This window comes from Salvia splendens, chromosome 7 (genome assembly GCF_004379255.2).
Source record: "Salvia splendens isolate huo1 chromosome 7, SspV2, whole genome shotgun sequence".
In the NCBI taxonomy this organism is placed as follows: domain Eukaryota; kingdom Viridiplantae; phylum Streptophyta; class Magnoliopsida; order Lamiales; family Lamiaceae; genus Salvia; species Salvia splendens.
Window position 1 is genome coordinate 6492178 of NC_056038.1, and position 24726 is coordinate 6516903.

At 38.7% G+C, this 24726-nt stretch overlaps 4 protein-coding genes across 6 annotated transcripts; 1 reads left to right on the forward strand and 3 right to left on the reverse strand.

Moving 5' to 3' along the window:
- Positions 1-2810: 2810 nt before the first annotated feature.
- Positions 2811-5702, reverse strand: LOC121811300 (peptidyl-prolyl cis-trans isomerase CYP21-4-like). Of its 3 annotated transcripts, XM_042212132.1 has the most exons (9): positions 5515-5702; positions 5323-5384; positions 5075-5258; positions 4572-4611; positions 4321-4371; positions 3863-3948; positions 3541-3678; positions 3304-3454; positions 2811-3151 (listed from the first exon to the last, which is right to left on the reverse strand). In XM_042212132.1, the coding sequence occupies exons 3-9, from the start codon at positions 5224-5226 to the stop codon at positions 3068-3070; spliced, it is 702 nt and encodes a 233-aa protein (XP_042068066.1). In that variant the 5' UTR covers positions 5227-5258; positions 5323-5384; positions 5515-5702; the 3' UTR covers positions 2811-3067. The 3 variants fall into 3 exon arrangements, with proteins under 3 accessions (XP_042068066.1, XP_042068065.1, XP_042068064.1); XM_042212131.1 differs by having other exon boundaries at positions 5075-5384; XM_042212130.1 differs by lacking the exon at positions 5323-5384 and having other exon boundaries at positions 5515-5701.
- Positions 5703-8740: 3038 nt separating this feature from the next.
- LOC121740843 lies at positions 8741-12416 on the reverse strand. The gene is made up of 8 exons (XM_042133473.1): positions 12011-12416; positions 11858-11925; positions 11276-11342; positions 11036-11190; positions 10860-10930; positions 10199-10267; positions 9646-9746; positions 8741-9249 (listed from the first exon to the last, which is right to left on the reverse strand). The coding sequence occupies exons 1-8, from the start codon at positions 12278-12280 to the stop codon at positions 8950-8952; spliced, it is 1101 nt and encodes a 366-aa protein (XP_041989407.1). The 5' UTR covers positions 12281-12416; the 3' UTR covers positions 8741-8949.
- An 852-nt stretch (positions 12417-13268) lies between these two features.
- LOC121740842 (receptor-like protein kinase ANXUR1) lies at positions 13269-15961 on the reverse strand. Its single transcript, XM_042133472.1, has one exon. The coding sequence runs from the start codon at positions 15839-15841 to the stop codon at positions 13328-13330; it is 2514 nt and encodes an 837-aa protein (XP_041989406.1). The 5' UTR covers positions 15842-15961; the 3' UTR covers positions 13269-13327.
- Positions 15962-19415: 3454 nt separating this feature from the next.
- LOC121742205 (pentatricopeptide repeat-containing protein At2g31400, chloroplastic-like) lies at positions 19416-24212 on the forward strand. Its single transcript, XM_042135284.1, has 4 exons — positions 19416-21403; positions 21666-21882; positions 23415-23599; positions 23771-24212. Exons 1-4 carry the CDS (start codon positions 19557-19559, stop codon positions 24030-24032), a joined length of 2511 nt encoding a protein of 836 aa, XP_041991218.1. The 5' UTR covers positions 19416-19556; the 3' UTR covers positions 24033-24212.
- Positions 24213-24726: the final 514 nt, after the last annotated feature.

Genomic DNA, 24726 nt, shown 5'->3' on the forward strand with positions numbered 1-24726 from the left:
GGGAGTATAAGATTTAAGTTGTGAGATTAGTTTAATTTAAAGGACGACTATGACTATTATCACATGATTATTTAGGAAGTTGGGAGCTTCAAACTTATAAACCAAATATAATATATTTAATTATGAGATATAATATGACCAACTCCATATTATTCATTTGTTATATCAGTTTTTTTAGATTTTCCCAAATAATCTTAGATTCTTGATAGTTAAGCCATAAAATAAGCTTAATCAAACTCTCCGGGTCCTATAAAAACAAAAAAAAAATGAACATTGAAAACTATACGGATTTTAACAATATAAAATTAATAAAATATACTCCCTCCGTTCCCGATTAATTGTCACTCTTTTCCATTTCGGTCCGTCCCTCAATAATTGTCACACTTTATTTTTACCATAAATGGTAAGTAGGTCTCACATTCCACTAACCCACTTCACTCACATTTTATTATAAAATTAATATAAAAAGTGGGTCCCATATTACACTAACATTTACAATCAACTTTTCTTTACATTTCTTAAAATCCGTGCCCGGTCAAAGAATGACAATTAATCTTGGATGGAGGGAGTAATGATGTTAGTGAAAGTGAGTGGGTGAAAAAATTTCTAAATAATAATTACACTAATATTATTGAACAAACTAAATTGCAAAGTAAGACTATTGTTGGGCACCTAAAAATAGTACTTCATCCGTTCCATAGTAGTGGAAGCACTTCTTTTTTACACAGATTAAAAAAAATTATAGTATTTAAGTGGGTTAAGTAATAAAGTAGGAAATGAAAAAGGCAGAGACAAGAGCGAATCTAGTATATGTTCACAAGGGGCAATTGCCCCCCCTCAAGTTTCCATTTATACAAAAATATATATGTAATTTTGTTATAATCTGTTTCTTTGTATTAAATTGCCCCCTAGTATTTTACTAAAAAAATCGTATTGCCCTTACGAAAAAAAGCGAGAAGTCCAAACATATAGTTAATCATAAAAAACTTAGTTGGCTTCTGTAAAGGAATACAAAAATTCAGAACAGTTGGAGTGTCTAAGACGCAAGTCTCTACAACCGATAGAGAAAAGTGTTTTAGAAGAGAAGAAAAGTTAAAAATTTTAAAAATATTTACATATACTATGTTTATATTTTGGCCTCTCTCTTATATAATTTCCTAGCTCCGCCCTGGATAAAGATACGAACAAATAATAAAATAAGGGAGAATAAAGTAAGTGAGAATGTGCTGATTTTTACTAAAAGGAAAATGATTCTATTATTATGGAATGTACCAAAATGACAAAATAACTTTATTACTATGGAACGAAGGGAATAATACTAGTATTCATTTTTAAAATTCGTATATTTGTGAAATTAAAACAAACAGACAATAGAATTGAGCACAAAACTGAAGAGGAGCAGAGACGAACTAATATTCCACTAGTTTTGTTATGGTATACTTTTAAATCATCTTCGTTCACATGGTTTACAAATTACAATACACATAAAATATGGAATTATCTTGCAGAAAGTATTTCGATAATACTCAGGTCGTCCTAACAAAATAGAAATTTGGTACTGCTAAGTACTCTCGTTTCCATTTGTACAGTGGAAAGCTGAGTAAAGCCCTCTCCGAGCAAGACGAGAGGCGTATTCATTAAATCATGGCCAAACCTACAAATCAGCAGCAGGAGCTCAGTTTATTCAAGAGACTGTCTGCTCTGGGGAATAGAGATGGAGAGGTGGATCAAGGACTTCCGCCGATTCAAACGATACCGCCCCATTCTCGAGGTACGCAGGGGAATTTACTTTGTTAAACATGATCTTAATTTTATAGAGATTGTCTTGCTGCTAATTTGCTGGTTATTCACTTCCATATCTGTTTGTAATTGTATTTCAATTTTGTATTCCCAATGTTTCGAGAAAAGAATTTGTCGAATTCCTGTTGCGTTTCGGTGTTTTTGGTTTTGGAGATGATGATAGAGATTTTAGAATCATTGAGTTTTAGACTATAACTATGTTGTCACCTACATAGATGCCATGCCATGCCATGCTTACATTGAGAATCTCTACTAATGAGTGTAGTGTTCATCTAGATGCTTAATGTCTTGAATTTGAAAGTAAAATGATACTCCTGTCCTCTCAAGCTTTGGGTTGAAGGAATGCATAGTTTTCTCCAGTTATGATGCTAGGTTGCCCTGTACAGTCCTCGGTGCGTATCTGAGGCACGATATGCGTGAAGAAGCTGAGTCAGTTCTACGGGGCATGCTCAGAAGATTAATTCTTCTATGCCGCCCAAACAGTGGTGAATCTCGACCTTAAAAGGCATGGCGTCAAGCAGGCTTTGAAGTTCATGGAAATGGTCACGTCCGAAACTGTCAACAACGGGTGGAAACCAAGGCGAGACACCATAGACAGATTCTTGGAGTGCTTCAACATAGAGAGCGATGTAAAGCGCGCTGAGGAATTTTACGAGTTGATGAAGAGGATAAACTGTGTCGACACCCATTTTTACGAGGCGTTGCTTCATATATATGCAGGCGCGGGCCAAAAATTACGCAATGTACGGGATGGAGTTGAAATAAGCACTGAGCTTGACGACTTGATTGCAAGCGTTTCTCTTTAATGAAAACTGCTGCCAAATAAACCTCGTACCATCCATTCTCAATTTTGTGTAGGAAATTTTTGGTATACGATTTTATATCTGTAAAATTAAAGAATTATGCATTCATTATAGAATTTTCATCTCTTTGTATGTAGAATATGTGACAATATAAGCTTCAATTAGTTGCCTAAATGAATGAGAAAGAAGTAATATACCAATCCCCGATTTAAAGACACAAATGATATACAAAACGAGTGTATACAAAGGAAAAAAGAATCAAAATTATAAAAAGTGAAGCTAAACAGAACAGGTTTATACAAATAGATCGAATGAATGTCGTAGGTGGGGAACGAGAGCTTCACGGGTTTAACGGGATAACGTGACGGGGCTACAAGAACAGAAAGTGACTCGGTCAGAAGATCCTTCTTTAATACTCAGATGATTTTATCCTACGCTATAACAAAACACCCGGCCTTCATCGCTTATTCTGTTTTCAGGGTGACGTCTGTGATCCCTATGGGTGCTTTAGGACGATAATGCTCGTCTGTGTCTGCTTCTTCGATTTCCTGATCAAAACCATTAGAGTGAGGCAGTTAAAGTGAATGGCGCCGTAGTTGTATAACAAAGCCCTTTGAAACAGAAGTAATTAGCTCGCCCAAGAAACAAAAACTAGAGCGGAGTGAAGTTTTTAGGGAATAGTAGGCAAAAAATATTTTACCTGGACAACATCTTCACCCTTAATAACGCGTCCGAATACATTGATTTTCTCATTTAGATCAGGGATAGGTGCTGTTGTAATGAAAAGGTCGAATACCTCACCATCAGGTTTTGTCTTGGAAGTGCCCAGCATAAATGCTTCATGCTTAAGGCTACAAAAACATACGGTATCAGTAGATGTGGCCTATGAGAGTAAGTCGACTTTGAGAGAGCACGCCAGATCATGCATAAGGCTGACCTTGTATCGAGGTGATTGTAATGCTGTCCCCTAGAAGTCCAATCTTCAGTGGTTCCGGGTCTATTGACATCACCTCCTTGAATTACAAAGTTCTTTATTACACGATTGAAGAGCATTCCTTTGAAGCGGCCATTTTGGCTGAAAATTACAATGGATAATGAAATCATGCACCACACTGAGATTTCAGAAAATATTGTAGCAGATCGGAATAGATTAATCAGCAACTTGGGTAAATTGTGCTTACAAACATGAAAGCAAGTAAAACAACTTTAGCAGGGTATTAATAGCAATTTGTTTATCGAGTTATCAGCAGGGAACATACCACGCCTGAACAAATTCGTAAACAACTTCAGGAGAGCCTTCCTTGTAGAGTTCCACAGTAACCGAGCCTTTTGAGGTTTGTATTACCTGTTAACGCATGTGTAAGTTTTCTATCTCAGGAAAGGCAAAGAATAATTAAAAAATATCAGATTGAAAAGTAGGGAGCTGAGAACAGCCAAAGCCAGTAATGGAAAGGGACTAGACTAGATATTTTAATGCCAACCTCACTAAAACTATGCCGTTAATAGCAACTGTGTGCTTATATAATACTCCTAACTGGTATCAGATAGAAACTTAAAAGAAAATTCCCAGCTATGAAACTGTGAGATGTATGCAAATAAATCTTCACAAAAATCTTACTGCGTCATGAAAATATTCAATGTAATGAATCTAACATTTTCAGATGCTAGACCACTGAGCAGTTAATCCATTAATCCGAAAATGTATCAATAAACTTACAGCATATTTGGGGATATCAGTTTTCTTTGAATCTCCAAATGAACTATCATGCTGCAAATAAACACAAATACAATTTCAGAAGAAAATGGCAACAAATTAAGACAAGGGCATAAGTGCTGCATGTGATTTAGGAGGGAAGTTTGTATCACATCAAGAAAAATAAACTTATGACCATATAATCAGCAGCACCGCAAGAACTTCAATCGTCAGAGTAAACTATTAGTGCAGAAATAGTTTTGCTTCAATTATACCTCTGTACTTGAGAATGTATCCTCTGTCGGATATGCTGACCTGATTAACACAAGCAAAAGAGGTAAAGGTGATGTGTATGTAATTTATAACTACTTCTCCGACACTTGCTCCAACAAACTCATAGTTTTTACTTCATGCAAATCAATTGGGCAATTTTTGTCATGTGAAGGCCACACAAATGCGATAATAGACTGAAGATAAAATGTCCTTAACAAAAAATCTGTTTCTGTAACACTACAAACACCAAAGGAATTCAACCTAGTTCACGAAAATAAACCACTCTCACAGCAACAAAGACCATCTCAATTCTTAGGTCATCCTAATCTCACAAAAAGCTATCTCATCCACTGCATTCAATTCAGAAACACCAATCATAAATAGGTCATTAAATGGTAACTCAGCATTCAAAAATAAGCAACAACGACATAAGGATACAGTACATCCAATCATGATTAGCTATGTTAAAACAACAAAAAGTAAAAGGAGAAGACAGAAATAAGACCTTTGAGCCCAGTGTCTGTATGAAGCAAAAAGAAAAAACGTCATGACAACAACCACCATGCCGTAAATTGCAATTGTGACAACACTGACTCCACTCGGGCCCTTCTTCTTCTTACTCTGTTGTAAGAGAGCTTGAGGTTTGATCCTCGCCATTATGATCGGGCACAAACTACAAATCTCAAGCTCTACAAAACAAAATCACGCATCAACAACTAAATTTCAGAAGCATCGGCAGCAGACAAACAAAACCTAAGAATTCAACACGAGCACACTTCAACGCCACATCGAGAATACCGAAATCGACATCCTGCCTGAAACTCATGCGAAATCATTCGCAATATAAAAAATCAACACTCCGTATACTAACAGAGAAAATGAACGCGAAATATCATTAACCGGTAACGAGATTAAGGATTTACAAAATTCGAAGGAGAAAAATACCTGATCCTGATCTACTCTAGGGCGAAGAAACGATAAACAAATTCCTTCTAATATCTCCGAACAAAATTATCGGCGAATTACGCAGTCGAAGAAGGAAAATTGGCGACTGCCTTAAATGCTACTTCAAAATTTTGTTCGTTTGTTTTCGCCTTTTCACTGTAGAGAAATTTGTATACTTCACATTAAAATTAGAAAATCAAAATTCTAGAATGAATTCAATCGGTATTTAGTCCATCCACCGTCCCTTAAAACACTATTTGCGCGTCCCACTGTACTTTTTTACTCCATCCCTTAACTAAGGGACGGAAACTACAACCCTCCGTCCCTTAAATTACAATTCATTCAATTTCATTTTTTTTCACCAAATTCAATTAATAAAAAACATACTTCATTAAAAATAAAATAACATTACTAACATAAAATAAAAATACAACTTAACATTCAAAAAAAATAAAAAGACATAATTAAAATCCTAAAAAAATAAAAATTGCATAATTTAAAATATAATTTTATAGAAAATAAAAAAAACTACTCCGTCGGCGAATCATCCCCCGAAGGTGGTGGAGGTGCCGTGAGGCCATTTGGAGGCGGGATACCAAGTTGTGCCGCCATAAACAGGACTCCGTTAAGCCAGGCTTCGTATTGGGTGGGCGTAAAGCGGGAAGTGTCCGCCATTGTGGCGGTCATGTACATGGACATAAGGGAGTTCGAGGGACCCCCGAGCCCGAGCCCGCCTGGCTTGATTCGGCTCGGCCCCTCCTCCCTCTAGCCGCCTTCGCCACATTTCTCCCTTGCGGCCGACGGCGCCCACGGGAGGACCCCCGGCATCGTCTGCCGGGGTCTCCTCCTCCTGCGAGGCAAACTCTTGTGGCCCGATGCCCGAACCGCCCTCACCAGACAAGTATTGGCCACTCGCCGTGTGCTTCGTGCGCTTCGAGGTCGAGCCCGAGCTTGACCGCACACCGCCGGCCCACCTTTCCTCATCCCTGACGACCTCCCAAACATCGGCATATTTGAATTGTTTTCTGGTGTCTTCGTAGTAGACCCGCAAAGCCGACCTCAGAATGTCGGCTCTCGTGGCTCTGCTTTGGTACTGAGCCGCTTCATTCTTGTAGATGCCGCAGAATCGTTTGACTTCTCTGTCGACTCGGTCAAAGTGAGCGCGGAGCATCTTATATGTGCGGCGGGGAGTTTTTTTCGGCTTAATCTCGTGGTAGGCCTCGGTGACCTTTTCCCAGAAGTACTTTCGGGGTTGTTGATTCCCGACGATGGGATAGTACGAGACGCTGATCCAGGCGTTGTACACCGCCAGCGTTTCTTTGGCGCCGTACGGATGCCGGCCTAGATCCTCCTCCGCCCTGGAGCCTCCCCTTCTCGGCCTCCTCCCCCGCCTCGGCCTTCTTCCGGAGTGGGTTGAACCGGATAATCCTCCTGAATCTGAGATAATCCCTGCGAATACCGCGGGGCGGAGGGACAGACGTATGCATCAACATCAAAATTGGGTGGTTGATACCCCCTGGCGTGCCCGGCGTCGACGAACCGGAACCACCCAATGTGTTGTACATGCTCCCCAGTCGCCGCGTTGAGATCCCACGCGCCGGAGCCGCCACCGCCGGAGTTTCCGTCGCCAGACATTTTGTGATGAGATGTTAGCTGAAAATTGGAGAGAAAATGGAGATGAATTCGGAAGAATAGATGTATAGTTGTGTGTGAAATGAGCATGAAATATGAGTATTTATAGAGTAAAAAAATAAAAAATAAAAAAAGGGAAAAACAGCTCTATTAACGGTAATATTACCGTTTAACATTATTTTTATTTAATCCGATTTAAAAAAAATGAATTATTGCGTCAGTGTGACAATGCCCACTCGCGGGACGGCGAGTGGGCGTCACGTATGGCCTGGGAGAGCGCCACGTCGCCTCGGCGCGTGGCGAGCCGTCCCGCGTTTCGTCGCGGCGGGACGAGTTGCGTGACGGGCTGGTGACGGGATGAGACGCTGCAACGCGTCCCGCCCTGGTTCCGTCACCGCGGAACGAAACACGGGCCACCTGCGTGACGCGTTGCGGGTGGCCTTAATATCGACGGGCCACCTCTTTCCTAATGGTGTGTTATACGACGCCGTATTATTCTTATGAGTAAAAATTCCTAATTCTCTTCAACCTTTTGATCGGTTTAAAAGAGTAGTAAAATTTAAAGAAAAAATGTTGACTCTATTGTACAGTTGTACTTCTAGTTCTAGGTAACAAAAATTAGCAATATTACTAAAAATAATGAGAAAGTCATAACCCACTAGATCACATATAATACATTTCAAAATTAGCAATATTCTAAAAAGAATGAGAAAATAATGTTGTCGTTACCTTGTTAGATCAAATGTAGGATTACCATTCGTGCATTATGAAACACACATTCTTCACAATCTTATGCTACATTGATTTTTATATAAAAAAAGCTTGAAATCTCTCTCAAATGGAGTAAGAGTGTCCATAGTGGGGGAGCCGCGGCCCGTTGCTCGGGTGCGCGGCCCCCACTGCAGAGAGCCACGATTCGCGGCTGAGGGCCGAGAGCCACGAGGGAGCCGCGGTTGTGGCCTTCACGCGGCCCTCCACTGCGGCGGGACGCGGCTGGGCAGCGAATTTTTTTTTTTTTTTGAAAATTCTTTTATAAATACTACCATTTCCATTTCCATTTTTCCACTCCATTTTACACTTCAACACCACAAAATCCTAATTAAAATCCTACCAAAGATGCAAGGTGGTGATGGTGATTCCCCGGGGTATGGAGACTCGGGATACGGCAACTTCCCAAATTAGATGTGGAGTCCACAATCTCCGCAATACCGGACCAGTGGGGGTGGTGATGAAGACGTGCCGGATTCCGATGACGCCACCGAGTAGGAAGGGTGGCGTCTTTTTGTGTAGTGTTTTTAAAAAATTTTCGTTGTATAATTTTCCTTTATCTATAATACGACAAAAATTTGTCTGTAATTCGCTTTTTATTAAATTATGTTTATTTTCCAAATTATTAGGCTAATTAAATTTGTTGTAGTTAAATTAAAAAATATAATTAAAAAAAAGTAAACAAATTAAATTTTTTTTTGGAGAGGGCCACATTTTGTGGCCATTGTTTTTGTTTATTTAGCATTGCGGAGGGCCATGGAGAACCACATTTCGTGGCCGGGCCAACTTTGGTGCCTTCAAGGGCCACCATTGTGGACACTCTAAGTTGGAAGGACTACATATGTATTACTACAAAGTACAAAATTTGCCATCCATGAATTTCGTTTAAGGGGAATAAGACTAAAAAAGAGAGAAAAACAAACACAAACAAAAAAACACAACAAAAAGAATGACTACCACTAGTAAATTGTACTATGATCTAATGTGTGTGCGCATAAAAAAAATTCAAAAGGTACCCATGATTTGTCACTTAACCTAAAGATTTTCCATTGGGATGAAGTTTGCTGTTCTGGTGGTTGTAGAAAGTCGATGCCCTACAATGATGGAGAGGCAGAGGGCCACGACAGATAAGAAGAGAGAGAAGGTCGTGGCAAAGTCCCACGAGCTGCCTTGAGAAGCGCTGGTGAGCTCAGAACTGTCTGCTGATACAAAATCAAGAAGAATCCAATCACAGCTAACCGAGTAATGAGCAGACCCGTGCCATGGTTTGCCTTCCTCCGGGTACCAGAATGCAGCCGATACCTTGCTTGACCTACCGATGGTGAACTGAGCATCCTGTTTAACCCATTTCAATGTTACAAGACAGCAAAAACTTGGTTACGAGCATGAAGTAGTTCAAGTAATACAATACAAAATTTTATGCTTGTTAAAATGTTATCAAATTCCTCTTTTCTATTTCTGATTGGGATCATGGCATAGGCTGTAAGTTTATGATATAATAATGTATCCAAATTGATATATCAAGGATAACATATGCTCGTTATGCTGAAGGGCTCGACAAATTGTGGGGAACAAGTCACCAAATATCCTCTTAGTTTCAGGCTGCACTTTTCTGATGCGGTATAAAGTATCCAAAAATGACATATCAAGGATAATATATGGTCGTTATGGTGAAGGGCTAGACAAATCGTAGGGAACAAATCATTAAATATCCTCTTAGTTTAAGTGTACCTGCTGAAGATGATCCTTAGTTCTCAGAGGTCTTGAAAATTCAAAATAGTATGTTCCTTTTTGGCCTACTGATGCATATGGGCTGTCCTCGTTTATAAAGCCTGCTTGAATAGAAGATTTGTAAGAAAACATCCCCCCTTATAAGAGTGAAAAAGCCTGTAATCACCATTAACAGGCTTCTCTAGCATAGACACATTAAGAAGAGCATCGCTCTATGGTGACCTTTGATTTGAACAACTCACCATGTGACAAAGAATAGCTCCCAATGTATGGAATTATGAAAATGATAAGTAAAAAAGAGATGGGCTGGAGTAGACATCATATATCATTGAAATTCAGATAGGCATTAATGAACTTTTTCATCAATAATTAATTAAACTTGGCTTCTATCAGTGCTAAAACAAACACGGAAATATCTATATATGCATGTGTGCATAGTTATAATTTGTCTACTTGCTGAAACAGCAAGCAATTAATGCAATTGCAGAAAATAGACTAACATACTGCATACAGAAACCCAAGTATAGAATAGAAACTTATCCAGTTAGATTACCCGAATGGTCGGTCAAGCTATTGTGCCACCATGATCCTTGCCAGTCATTCTGTGCTGAGGTGTCATTTTCTACGATGAACAGAATAGAGCACACACGTAATCAGAAAAGATAATAAATTGAATGTATATTAGATTACTTTATCAGGGGGGTTGCCATAATAGTTTCAACATTTACTGATGATGCCTCAAGCCACCCTGTTCTGAGAAAGCAATTGAATTTGCGGATTTGTTTCTTATTCACTGGAAAAAATACTGAAAACAACCATTCCATAGAGAAGGGTAAATTGCTACTACCTAAGAACTATCTTCTACACCCGACCTACATGGACACAACAAGAGCTAATGGAAAATTGGAGTTCAGACGAAATATTTTATGAAGAATGTACAATCTTTTGTAAACTCAAGGGATCTCTTATCCAAGTTTTTTATCCTAGAGATGGGGCTATTAACTATATTCATCTTTCATAAATTATTCCCTTGATAATGCAACAAGCAAAATTGCATGCCTAATTTGGAGAGCATCTGAAACAAACCACATTTGAAGGTAATGTGCATCAGTGGACACAGTTCGAATATTAATGAGTTGCAATCTGGATTCTGGGTGCAATTAATAAATGCAAAGTTGCAAAATCCATAGATTTGAAAAGGAAAGTACAAATACCTGAAGGGCCAAGGCCATCAAGGTATCTACAATGCGGGTTCCAGCCATAAAGATCGATCAAATGACCGAACCTGTTAGTTGAGACCAAAACATAAACACAAATATTAAGAGTACAGCAATCCAACTGATCATATGTGAATACCGATACACATTTGAATAGCATTAAAATACATTACCTGTCACCTCCATATCCTTGTTTGTTGTCGACTGGATTTCCGCCATATAGTCTTCCAGGAATAGCAGTTCCAAGTGAGAAGTGCACAATATCAACTTCATGCCCTCGGCAAGTCTTGTTCGTACAAGTAGTTGGTTCTTCCTCACAGCCACCCATCTTACAGCAGACAGAGTTCTCAGTACATAAGACGTTATTAGGCCAAACAAGAACCAAACATGTAGGAAAATCACAGTTGACTTACTCTATGGTAGGTTGCATTTTCACCAATTTGAAACATTAGAGCAACGGATGCACATCTAGTATCGTCACTGCAGGAGACAAGATGGAGTTGAAATCAGCTCCTACCATAAAATGAACGAGCATAAGGTCTCAAGGAAAATAGATTAGATTCTTAAGCAAAATTATATACTCTGTACTACCTTAAAACAAACATAGCAGTTCCTACAAAGTTTATTCACCCTTTCATGAAAATGGAAATCATAATCTGTGATGGCGGTTACAGAGTAAGGCTATCGCGATTAAGACTCCCGCTCTAATCTACAAGAGACTCGGTCTAAACACAATTCATTGGCATTTCACAACTTAAAAGGCATCGTTACCGAAATACTATACAAAAATAATTATTACAGATAAATTAATGAAACCTTTGAACTGCATTTGCAAACTCATGCCACAAACACAAGTAACTTCATCTAATAGTAGTACTAAATCAAATCAGGTAACAGAAAAACAAAATCCAAGCAAAAGTGAACTATTGTTCCACTCAACTCAAAAACCTAAAAATTGATACACAGAAAATTCAACTAAAATTCTAAAATCGTACCCTTGAGTGTAGGCATAATTCCCATCAATTTGCAACATAAAATACGCTTCGTTCCCGTCATGCACTGCCTAAGAAGGAACAAAACCTCACAAATCAATTCATCCAACACACAAAAAGGACAAAAAAATCCATCAATAGCTTAAGTTGAGAGACCTTGAGAGTCAATCTGCCAGCATTGTATTCCTTGTCAGCATCGGGGTCGAGAGCGGGCAATAGTGCGAAATCCGACCCGGAAACGCCGCTCCAATCGTCTACCTTCCCGTCGACGGTGATGATGCCCGGCCGGAATTGGGACCGGATTCGTATCCCAGCGTCCGAGTCGCAGTGCCACGGCCCGGATTCGTGGTGCGAGCTGATCCGGGCCGGGAATAACAATACAGCCGCGATGAGAAGAAGCCCGAGAGGCTGGGCTCGAAGAAGCATCGCCGCGTTGGACGAAGAAAGTTCAAAGAGGGAAGCGGAATTGCGTTTACTATCACTGTGCCTGAGATTGATTCAGCGACAGCAAGGCGGTTTCGTTAGTTTATTACCTAAGGCCGTGTTTGATTGAATATTCCACCACGATTTCACCATTTCGTTAGTTTATTCGTATTCCTATTTTTTTATTTTACGTGTGCGCTTCCTCTAAATAATTGAAGTGTTCATATTTCGAATTGTTTATATGAAATTTGGACCAAATTTTATTTGACCAGTGATATAGGCAACCTCTATTTAAATTAGAGATTAAAATTTGAACCACAAAAATTAAAAAATAAGTTAAGATTGAATTTTAAAATTTTGTAATTTGTAGTAGTATTTGAAAACATAAAATCCACTAAAGTGTTGTAATTCACCGTAAGAATGTTTCAGTTCACTATAAAGGCATTTTAGTTGATGACACTGATTAAACCAAACGTCATTATAGTAATGGGTTTATGATTTTTAAATTTGAAAACACAAAGTTCACTATAAAAGTGGTTTAGTTCACTATAAAAGTATTTTAGTTTATAATACAAATTTGAAAACCCGGAATAAACCAAAACATCATTACAGTTAATTCCATATTTTCAAAATACATCAAAACTCATCCTTTTGTTTCTTTATCTAATAGTTGCTCTAATTATGTATTGGGACTACTATTCTAACTTTTTAGCAATTTGATTTTTCGATTGATACCGCAAAATTCCCTTTTTTTATACATGAACCAAATTTAGAAAACAAATCGTTAGTTAATGTCGATCAATCTGGACTGGAGCACTTATTATAAAATGCCGACTCATATTTTATTCCAACCATATGACTGCAATGACTTATTACTTTTAATTTTAATGATTACCACCAAAAAAATGATGTATACATTGTCAAATCTTAAAGTTATGTTGGGTTGCATTGAATGAACCTCATTATTATTATTATTATAAAGAACGCCTCATTTATATCCGAATTGGGTAATGGAGTATATAGACAAAATGTGAATTGCAGACATAAAACTCAACGACCTTGCTCATTAACATAGAGCGAAAAAGTGAGATCATTATTTTCATGATAATTAGGTCTACTTTCGTCAATATCACGTGGTAATATTTGTTGACTAGTGGTGGACCCATCATCTCCGTCGGCCATGTATTTCTGTTGCAATTGGAGCGCCATTTCTAGATTCCTCAAGACATCTCCCATGGTGGGCCGATCGCCGGCGTGATCGGCCAAACATCTCGTCGCCACGTCAGTGAATTTCGCTACGGAATCTAAAGAGATCCCCCCTTTCAACTCCGGATCTATTATCTCTTCCAACTTCCCAAGCTTCACATTCCGCGGGGCCCAACTGGCCAACCCTATCTGCTCCTGCGGCAGGTTCGGGCACAGAGCAGGCCTCGCGCACAGCACCTCGAATAACACCACTCCAAACGAGTACACGTCGGACTTCTCACTCAGTCGTTGCCTACTGAAGTACTCAGGGTCCAAATACCCGAAGCTGCCTTTCACGGCCGTGCTGACGTCGCCTTTGCTCATCGTCGGACCGGTCTTCGAGAGGCCAAAATCGGACACCTTCGCCTCCCATTTCTCGTCGAGGAGGATGTTGGTGCTCTTGACGTCTCGGTGGATGATGGTGTACTTTGACCCCGTGTGGAGGTAGTGAAGCCCACGGGCCGACCCGATGCATATTTTGAGCCTCTCGTTCCACGATAGGGTGGTTTTGTTGCCGTTGTAGAGATGCTCTCTCAACGTCCCGCGCCCTATGTAATCATAAACTAGGATCATTTCACCGTTGTCCTCGCAGAATCCGATCAATGAGACTAGATGTCTGTGTCTTAGCCTCGACAACATCTCGATTTCTGTTTGGAACTCGTTCACTCCTTGCCCTGAAGATGGGTTCGACCTCTTGATTGCGACATTTGTTTTGCCATCAATCACACCTCTGTATACCTTCCCAAAACCACCAACTCCAATAATGTTGGACTCATCCAAGTTATTGGTAGCATTTATGATCTCAACTAGGCTAAAGTAGCGACAGTTGCTCGCGGCGTCAGTTGATATCACCACCACACTAGAGGATTTGGTGTTATTAGTATTATTCAAATTCCGAGAAATTGGCAACCAACTAGTCCTCGAATCCCCCTTGCTCCCTGCCCTCTTCTTCCTTCGGCAGAGGATGCACATCACGGCCACTGCGACACCAACTGCGGCTGCCCCACCCGCGCCACAAGCTATGGTGATTGTGGAATCATTCTCTTCAAAATCCTTATGCTCCATCTTATGCCCTTTCCTCATTAAATCGGAAATCGACGGATTAGGAGCGGCAAGATTGGTTTCAAAGTTGTCACTCATCTTGAAAATCTCCAATCCATTTAAAAGAACATCCATGAACTGAGGCATTGTCCCATTAGTCGGAGCCAATGAAATCCATAACCGGTAACCGCCGTCAGTCACGTTTTCCGTTACGACGACATAATCCTTCGTAATCGGAGTAGCGACGGCATCAGTCAAGCCAAATAGGTCCACCTCACGAGCCGCAGTCATATTGTTTATGAACAAATCGAAAACTCTTTGATTAACTTTTACCATCTCCGAATCGCACCAATGTAGCCTAACAAGGTACAAAAAACCAGGATCGATCTCGAAATTCCACGTCAGATTTGACACCTTGTTCACGTCCACGTAGGCTCCCATAGATCTATAACTCCGGTACACATCTAACGGCGCCGTGTAAGGCGGCAACTTCTTGTAACCGATGCTGGCGTTGGCCGTCACGGCCACGCCCTGCCCTGCGCCATAGATGTAGACGCTATCGTCGTACCACATTCGCATCAGGCCACCGGAATCACTCAACGGCGGGATGAACTGCCCCCCGACGTTAAGCCTGTACATCGTCTCCATGTTTGAATTAACGACAGGGATCGTCGAGAATGTTTGGGCATCGACGTAGGAGCCGACCAGAAGCGGCTCCGCATTGAAGATCTCCGGCGCCGGAATAACCTCGAGGCCGTTGATGAAAGCAAAGGAGTTTTCGGCGGGTTGGAAAGTGACATTGAGAAACGGAGATTTAGACGGCGTCAGGTAGTATTCCTTCACCAAATATGATTGAGACAGAGCTTGCGCCGTTATATGCGCGCTGAAATTGTTGAGCAACAACACCGATCCAGCCACCACGCCGAAGTAGGATTTTGAAACGTCGACATTTGGATACGACGAAGGGTAGAAATGGAGGCGAAGGAGTGTGCGGGATCTCGGATTTTGGAGGGAAAATTGGTATGTGGACCCTGAATGAAAAATCCGGGCCGACATGTAGGGCACGACGGATGGGAGAGAAGGGTCTTGAACATCAGATTTAGTGGCCGCGGATTTGTCCATGCCTGCGACTAGGTACTTGGTGTCGGGCTCCCATTTCCGCCCGTCAGCATCCGTGCCCCCACTATTGAGCCCGCATGTCAAGAGCAGCGGGCCGGCTGATGTATGGAATGAATATAGGTATGAAAAGAATAATATTATGAGAAGGTTGAATGTCATTTCATGGGTAAAAGGGATAGAAAAATGAATAATGAAAGAAACAAAATTGGCATGTAGGAATTCAATGAAGCTTTCTCTTTGTAAAGCCTGGAGAATTTCTTATGCTACTTCTTTCTTCAATCTTCTTTTATTATTATTTTTTATTTTACTTGGTCTGTATGAAGAAAAACCAAGGTGTGCATGACACCTAAGATTTTTTAAACAAAAATCTATAAAGAAGATGACGAGTGTGAAGTGTAAACTAGTAGTAGTATTATTTTTAGTAAATCTTCTGATTTTGAAATTTTCTCGCTTTTTTATTCTAGGCTCCTTTTTTTTTTCCTATTGTCGCATTCAGATTTTAGATGCGGGCGACAAGACCGGGAGACCAATGGAATAAGAGTGAAAATCGCATGAATTAGAGCATCTCCGGAGGTCAGCGGATAAGCAATAGCCCAGCCATAGCCCAGCCATGCCACATCAGCAGCACTAAATTCCTCCTGCCACATCAGTTGAACAAGCAACTGGACAAGCAATAGCCCAACAATAGCCTTTGCCACATCATCAGCACTAAAAACAAATAATTAAACAATCATACAAAATACGGAATTAAATTTACGACACATATACGGGAAAATTCTCTAATAATATTAAAATTTTAAAAATACATTAAGAAAGAGAGAGTACTCGTTAAAACAAGTGTTTCAGATGAAAATGTCGTGCAAATCGGGTATATATAGTGTTTCGAAAAAAAAAAAATTTGGCTCGTCGGTTCCTCGCCGATCGGGGGCTGCAATAGCGGCGAGCCGAGCGCCCGGGAATCGGCGTACCCTCGCCGAAATTCTCGCCGATTTGGCGCTCGCCGGCTGCAATAGTTCGGCGAGCGCCAAAAATCGGCGAGCCGCTCGCTCGCTGACCACTGGAGATGCTCTTAAGCTTTGACAAGGGTGTGATTAGTAAATATAGTACTTGTTCTTCGCATCAGTGAATTTTATATGGATTAATGAATTAATTTTATGCAAATTTTCACCTAATTATTAATGTAATGTATTTATTTCAAAATTACTAACATATCTAATTGTTCAAATACACTTATTAAGAAAATCATATATATATCTACATAAATTTCCACTGATCTATAGTCTACCTAAAATATTTCTATTTTAACGAAATTTGAAATTATTTTTCTATTAAATTATAAGTATTCGATTGGTAATGAGATGCACTCGATTTTATAAGGTACAAGGTGATGCAGCTAATAAGGGATCACAAATTACAGTATCCATTGGTTCAGACGTTGAGTTACTAGAAGTCGAGCGAAGAAGTTCAAGGATAAATTAAACAGATTAGTTCAAAAAATATTTACACTCAAGAATTATCCAAGAGGCACAACAAAGATGAATGATTAAAGCGTCTAAGAATGCATTAATTTAATTACTACATGCAAATGAACCAATGATTAAAGGTTAGTGGACTGATATCTGTAAAGAAACGAGCCCAAGATAATAATATGAGTCATTATTTTCAAAAATTGCAAGACTTGAGACAAGCAATTTCGTTTTGGTATTTATTTATTGATTTCTTATTTATTAGAATAAATAGATGGAAAGATATAGTATTAATTATCTATCCTTCTATAATAGATTCATAGGTTTTCTTTCAAGTTTATTGCCTTTTAATTTTATAACAAGTGCCTTCATGAGTTTTATACTACTCCCCCTGTCATTTTAGTAGTCTTAATTGAGTTCGGAATGAGTTTTAAGAAATGTAAAGGAAAGTTGATGAAAAAAAATAGTGAAATGTGAGTCCTACTTTTTTAGTTTTATAATAAAATATGAGTAGAAAAATATTAGTGGATTGCAATGTTTTAAAAACCGGACCGGCAAGCGAACCGACGTCATTACTGGTTCACTGGTCGAACCATTGGTTGAACCGGAATACTATTTATATATATATTTATTTATTTAGTAGTAAATAATAAAATTTAATCAAATGTTTTATCAATAAATATTATAGTATTATACATTTAATAGTATTATTATAGAAAACAAGTCTTGTACTACTATATTAGAATATTTAATGACGTTAAGTTTAAATACAATAATAAATTATAATACACAATATTAAAAACTAGTATTAAACTCTATGTATAATTATAAAATCCTATATTATAAAACATTAGTGATTGTAAAAGTATAATTAAAATATAAGAAATATATTAAAATTAACAATTTCTTAAAAGAATATATAAAATTAAAATGAATTATCTTAAAAGAATATAAAATTAAAAAAAATATATTTTTAGTGAATGATAGAATTTTCTTAATTTTTTATCAACAAATATAATTAAATATATAAATTATACTAGTAGTAAGTTATTGTAAATAAAAATTTTAATATTTATGTATAAAAATAAATAAGTTCATAGTATTATTTTCAAAAAGTAATGCGGCAAAATAATATTATACACAAAGATATATGAATAAACATAAATTAAAAATATATATTTAGTAAATACTCCTAGTATATAATCAAATAGTAGTAAACTTTTAATATAATTAATCACATATTCTTAATATACATATATACGTATTAAACACGGATTATTAGTTTATATAGATAAATATTTCGTGTTTGACATATGAAAATAATTTATGTTCATATTACTACCAAGAAGTCCTTGTGGTGTAGTGGTAGAATTGTTGGTAAGTTCACCGGGAGGTTTTGAGTTCGTCCCCTATCAAGGCCAAAATTTTAGAATAAAATTTTGAAAAGCATTTGAACCGGTTTCCGGTTCCCCGCCAGACCGGTCCGTCCGGTTGGTTTCGGCCGTTCATGGCGGTTGAACATGTCACTGGTTTTATAGTGCTAACCGGACCGGACCACCTACCGGTTCGCGGTTGAACCGGTCGAACCGACCGGTCCGGTCCGGTTTTTAAAACATTGGTGGATTGTGGGGCCTAATACCATTTATGGAAAAATTTTGAAAAGCATTTGAACCGGTTTCCGGTTCCCGGCCGGTTTCGGCGGTTCATGGCGGTTGAACATGTCACTTGGATTTATAGTGCTAACCGGACCGGACCACCTACCGGTTCGCGGTTGAACCGACCGGTCCGGTCCAGTTTTTAAAACATTGGTGGATTGTGGGGCCTAATACCATTTATAGAATATTCCAACCGGGACTCCTAAAGTGAGACACTAAAAGATCGTAAACCGGGACTCCTAAAGTGGGACGGAGGGAGTATCTCTTTAGTTCTCTTTCAAATTTTCAATTTATAACTGACTTTTCACAAATTGCTTGTGGCATCAATCTTTGCATATCACGACTTATTAATAGTTGTTTCATATGGCGTCATTCATCCACAATTATAAGATTTCCGTGGTTGTTGAAGTCAATCCGTTGTAAAACGTCAAATTAAGCACGAGGGTCATATACCAAGACTAGGCGCTCGTGAAGGTCACGAACATATTAAGCGAGTGCTATTCCACCACCAACTCTCCCCAATCTCGTGCCATATTCCGAACCACAAAATCTTTTCGGTCGAAAATAATAATGACGGAAATATAAATGCTAAAACAAGCATATGAATCTCCGCCTTCGGCCTTTCACTGTTCCACTTCACAGTTTGCATTAAAAAATGGAAAAAAAAGATTTTGGTGATTCTCTCTCTTTCTACTGAATAGAGTAAAAACAGGGGGCAGAGAAAGGCCAAAAAACCCAATCCATTTATCTTGAATGGCCTCCTCAACTCCGCCAGGTCACTGTACACTCACCGCCGCCAAACCCTACCAGAACCACCACCTTCACCACCCTCCCAACCACCACCACCCCACCTCCTCCCACCACCACCAGAGCTGGCGCCCCCCTCATGTCTCTCTAAACAACCACGCCGCCGCCGCCGTCGCCAGGCCCGCCCTCCCACGCCTCTCCGACTTCTCCGGCCGCCGCTCCACCAGATGTGTCTCAAAAATGCATTTCGGCCGCCCTCGGTCAGGTTCAACCTCCTCCCGCCACTCCGCCGCCGCGGAGGAGGCCCTCCAGCTCGCCCTCAGCTGCGGCGGCGGCGAGGTGAGTAACATCGATGATATTCTAGTTGAATTTCAGCCCAAGCTGCGCGCATCTGATGATTACACATTCTTGTTGAGGGAATTGGGGAATAGAGGGGATTGGGTCAACGCGATGAGATGCTTTGAATTCGCAATCAATCTTGAAAAGAGAAGGAATGAAAAGGGGAAACTTGCTAGCTCTATGATTAGTACTCTTGGTAGATTGGGGAAAGCTGATTTAGCTAAAAATGTGTTTGATGTTGCTGTCAGCGAGGGCTATGGCAACACCGTTTACGCCTATTCCGCTCTCATTAGCGCCTATGCGAAGAGCGGGTGCTGTGATGAGGCGATCGGGGTGTTTAGGAGTATGAAAGACTCGGGCTTGAAGCCGAATTTAGTGACTTATAATGCCTTGATAGATGCTTGTGGCAAAGGGGGGGCTAATTACAAGAGGGCTTCGGAGATATTCAATGATATGCTGGAAAACGGGGTTTTGCCCGATAGGATCACCTACAACTCGCTTCTTGCAGTTTGTAGTGGCGCGGGGCTGTGGGAAGTTGCGAGGAGCTTGTTTGATGAGATGGTGCATAGACGTATCGATCAAGATATATACACGTATAACACATTATTGGATGCAGCGTGCAATGGGGGGCACATTGATGTTGCTTTTGAGATAATGGCAACGATGGCTGCCAAGAGTGTGTTCCCTAATGAGGTGACGTATAGCACTATGATCCGTGGATGTGCCAAGTCAGGGAAAATGGACAGAGCGCTGAATCTGTTCAATGAGATGAAGCTTGCTGGTATCAAGCTGGACCGTGTGTCCTACAACACCTTGCTGGCTATTTATGCGAATCTTGGGAGATTCAACGAGGCTTTTGCTGTTGGGAAGGAGATGGAGAGCATCGGGATTAAGAAGGATGTTGTCACGTACAATTCCCTGTTGGATGGATTCGGGAAGCAGGGGATGTATGATAAGGTCAAGGAGCTGTTTGTGGAGATGAAACGAGGGAATCTGTGTCCTAACTTGCTAACTTACTCGGCTTTGATAAGCGGTTTTTGTAAAGGAGGTTTGTACAAAGAGGCAACGGAGGCTTACACAGAATTCAAACGACAGGGCCTTAAGGCGGATGTTGTTTTCTACAGCAATCTGATTGATGCATTGTGCAAGAAGGGGCTGGTGGAATCGTGTGCATTGTTGTTAGATGAGATGATGCGGGATGGGATCCAGCCTAATGTTGTCACCTACAATTCGATCATCAATGCCTTTGGTCAAACAGAAACTGTTGATTATGCAGAAACTCAGATTGAATCCTCCAATTCACTAACTTATACTGATGGTAAGATGGTTGTTAAGGAAGATGACCAAATCATTGAAGTTTTTAAGCAGTTGGCTTGTGGTAAATCTGGAAATGTGAAGCAAGACCAGAGGACAAGAAAGGACTTCCGGTGTGTGTTAGGTATTTTCCGCAAGATGCATGAGATGAAAATAAAGCCGAATGTTGTTACTTTCTCAGCAATCCTAAATGCTTGCAGGTATGCATAAAAATGCAGATATCTTTTTGTTATCTCTTATGTGCCATATTGTGCATTATTTGCTTCCGGTAATACATATTGAGTTCTTCGGGAGACATTATTCATTTTTTGCACTTTATTCATTGTTTTGAGAAGTTCGAAGTTATCTATAGGCCTTAAATGTTTTTCTGATTAATAATCTGGTTTGAGGCTTGATTTGGTTAAATGCATCCTTGAAAAATTTTGTTGATTTGATGGTCGTAACATTTTTTTGTGGTTGCAGCCGGTGCAACTCATTCGAGGAAGCTTCGTTGCTGCTGGAGGAACTGCGGCTTTTTGATAATCAAGTTTATGGAGTGGCATATGGACTCCTAATGGGTCACAACGAGCACACTTGGTCCCAAGCTTTATCGCTCTTTGATGAGGTGAAGCGGATGGATTCCTCAACGGCTTCGGCTTTTTACAATGCTTTGACTGACATGCTGTGGCACTTTGGCCAGGTAATCTACTTGTTGAGTGAAATATTATTGATGCTTCAGAACAACTGCATGTTCTTGTTCTTCTGATTATCATTTTTCCATTAATTTCATGTCAGAAAATATCAAAGATAGTGATTTTTCTAGATTTTAGATATTTAGAGCACATTATGTTGTGCTTGAATATTGGACATGCTTAGGTATATGAGAACTATTAGCTACTGGCAATAAAACTCTTAGGCCATGTTTGGTTGCCAGGATTCTGTCTGGGAAAGTAATCTGATTCCTTAAATTTTAAATTCCTGTGTTTGTTTCCGTTTTTAATCAAACTGGGAAAGTAATCAAAATCCTGAAACAAGGAAAGTTAGTACAACTTTCCAGGATTCTGAATCCTAACTTTTCTTAGGTATTCTTTTTCTCAGTTTTAGGATTCTTACATATTTAATGCAATATAGTACAATTTATTATTATTATTATTATTATTATTATTATTATTATTATTATTATTATTATTATTATTATTATTATTATTATTATTATTATTATTATTATTATTATCATCATCATTATTATTATTTATTACAATGTTTTAAAAATAATTTAAAAGTATAAACCATACTTAATTTCAGGATAATAAATAACTATAATTCAAATTATCATAATTTTAACTATATTATTAATATTTATTTTTATTTTTATTATCATAATAATAATAATTTATTAAATAATTAAATATAATTATAATATTATAATAATATAATAATTATTAATTTATAAATTAGTAATTAACAATAAAATTGTAGTGAAATTTTAAATTATAAAATTTATTCAATTAAAAATTAAGTAAATAATAATAATAATAATAATAATCTTATTTATTATTATATTATTATATATTATGATGTATAATCCATATTTAAACTATCCATCGTAATAATAAATAAAATAATATAATTATTATCATTTGTAATTAATAATTTATTAAATAATATGTATTATTATTTTTTATAAATAAAAAATGATAAGTATATTTTTAGTTTAGTGTTTAAATCAAATATATACTTTCAAATCTTGATATTTTCCAAACACTGGAAAGTAAAGTTATTAGAAATCTTATTCCCGGGATTCATTTTCGCAGGAATCATTTTCCTTGCCAACTTTACTTTCCCGCCAACCAAACATGGCCTTAAAGAATTGAGCGAGAAAAGCATCTAACCGTCGTGTTCCTAAGCCTCCCTTTCATATCACTTCAATTACAGGGCCTTTTTTCGATTTGCAAACTCTATTTGAAATTAATGGAAGGCTAAATGTTAGCTTTCTTATAAAATGTGCAGAATCGAACTTGTAGTGCATAATATCTCTTTATTTCATCTCTTTCTGGCTGTTGTCACTCCCAGTATCAATGACATAGTGATTTATTTATAAATCTAGTTTTTGAGTGGATGTATTGATTAGTCATGCTAATATTAGCTATAATTTCCTCACATTCTAGTAAAACAATCATACGAAAGAGTTTATAATAATCAAACTCTACTCTGCAATTTTATATTTTCCAGAAACGGGGCGCTCAGCTCGTTGTGCTTGAAGGTAAACGTCGAGAGGTTTGGGAAAACACCTGGACGCAGTCCTGCATTGATCTGCATCTCATGTCCTCAGGCGCTGCGCGAGCAATGGTCCACGCCTGGTTGCTCAACATACGCTCAACTGTGTTCGAAGGCCACGAGCTGCCAAGGCTGCTAAGGTTGTTGTTTCACTGTCTATAATTCATATAGATACTTTATATGGTTAACTGCCGAATTACAAATTTTCATCGAATTTCCAACTACAACAGAAAGATTGTGTAGATAGTTAAGCCTATTGGCTTGATTGCATATTACATCAACTGATGTTCAATGTTGATGGAAAATGTCAGCATACTAACTGGATGGGGCAAGCACAGCAAGGTGGTGGGCGACGGGGCGCTCAAGCGCGCGATAGAGGCGCTGCTGGTGAGCATAGGGGCGCCGTTTCAGGTGGCCAAGTGCAACATCGGGAGGTTCGTATCGACAGGGGCGGTGGTGACAGCGTGGCTGAGGGAGTCCGGCACGCTCGAGGTGCTCGTCCTTCAAGACGACAGAACTCTCCCTCGCACGAGATTTGATCTTCTTCCTAACTTGCAACCTTTGCCATTGTAGCACTTGTTTCATGTATGAATGAAAATGGTTCACCCAAACTTAGGCCGTGTGTATTTTGTGTATCATGATTTTGTAATATATGTTGAACTTCACTTCTGGGAAGTAGTAGAGTGAGCGAGGTTCTGATTTGTGTTTAAAATCTTGGTCGAAAATTATTATTCATTCTCTGGAATTTTATTACTTCTTTAGAGTGTAATTCATTAATTATTCACTGGAAAATGATGTTTGTATTTTTGAACGATCTGAACTTCAAAAAGTCATGCCAAAATTTTAAGTGACAATTTTGCCCCTGCCCCCAGGCACCAATGAAATTATTTTTTTCAGCTCAGTTTCTTATATTTTTCAACTTTAGGTAAGTGCTTCATCGGTCTCGCTGTAAACAACGTGTTTCTTTTGGGCACAGAATTTAAAAAAAAACGAAGTTTGGAGAATTGATCCGAGAGAATAATGTGAGAAGGACTATAATATTGGTAGTCAAGAGAGTAAGCACTAGATCGGTAAATTAAAGGTGTTTTTATAAAAGAAGAGAAATGACCTATTTAAATATTTTTAAAAAGGATGTGAATTATAGTGAGATGGAGAAAATATTAATTATAATATTGGTAGTCAAGAGAGAGTAAGTACTAGATCGGTAAATTAAAGGTTTTTTATAAAAGAAGAGAAATGACTTATTTAAATATTTTTAAAAAGGATG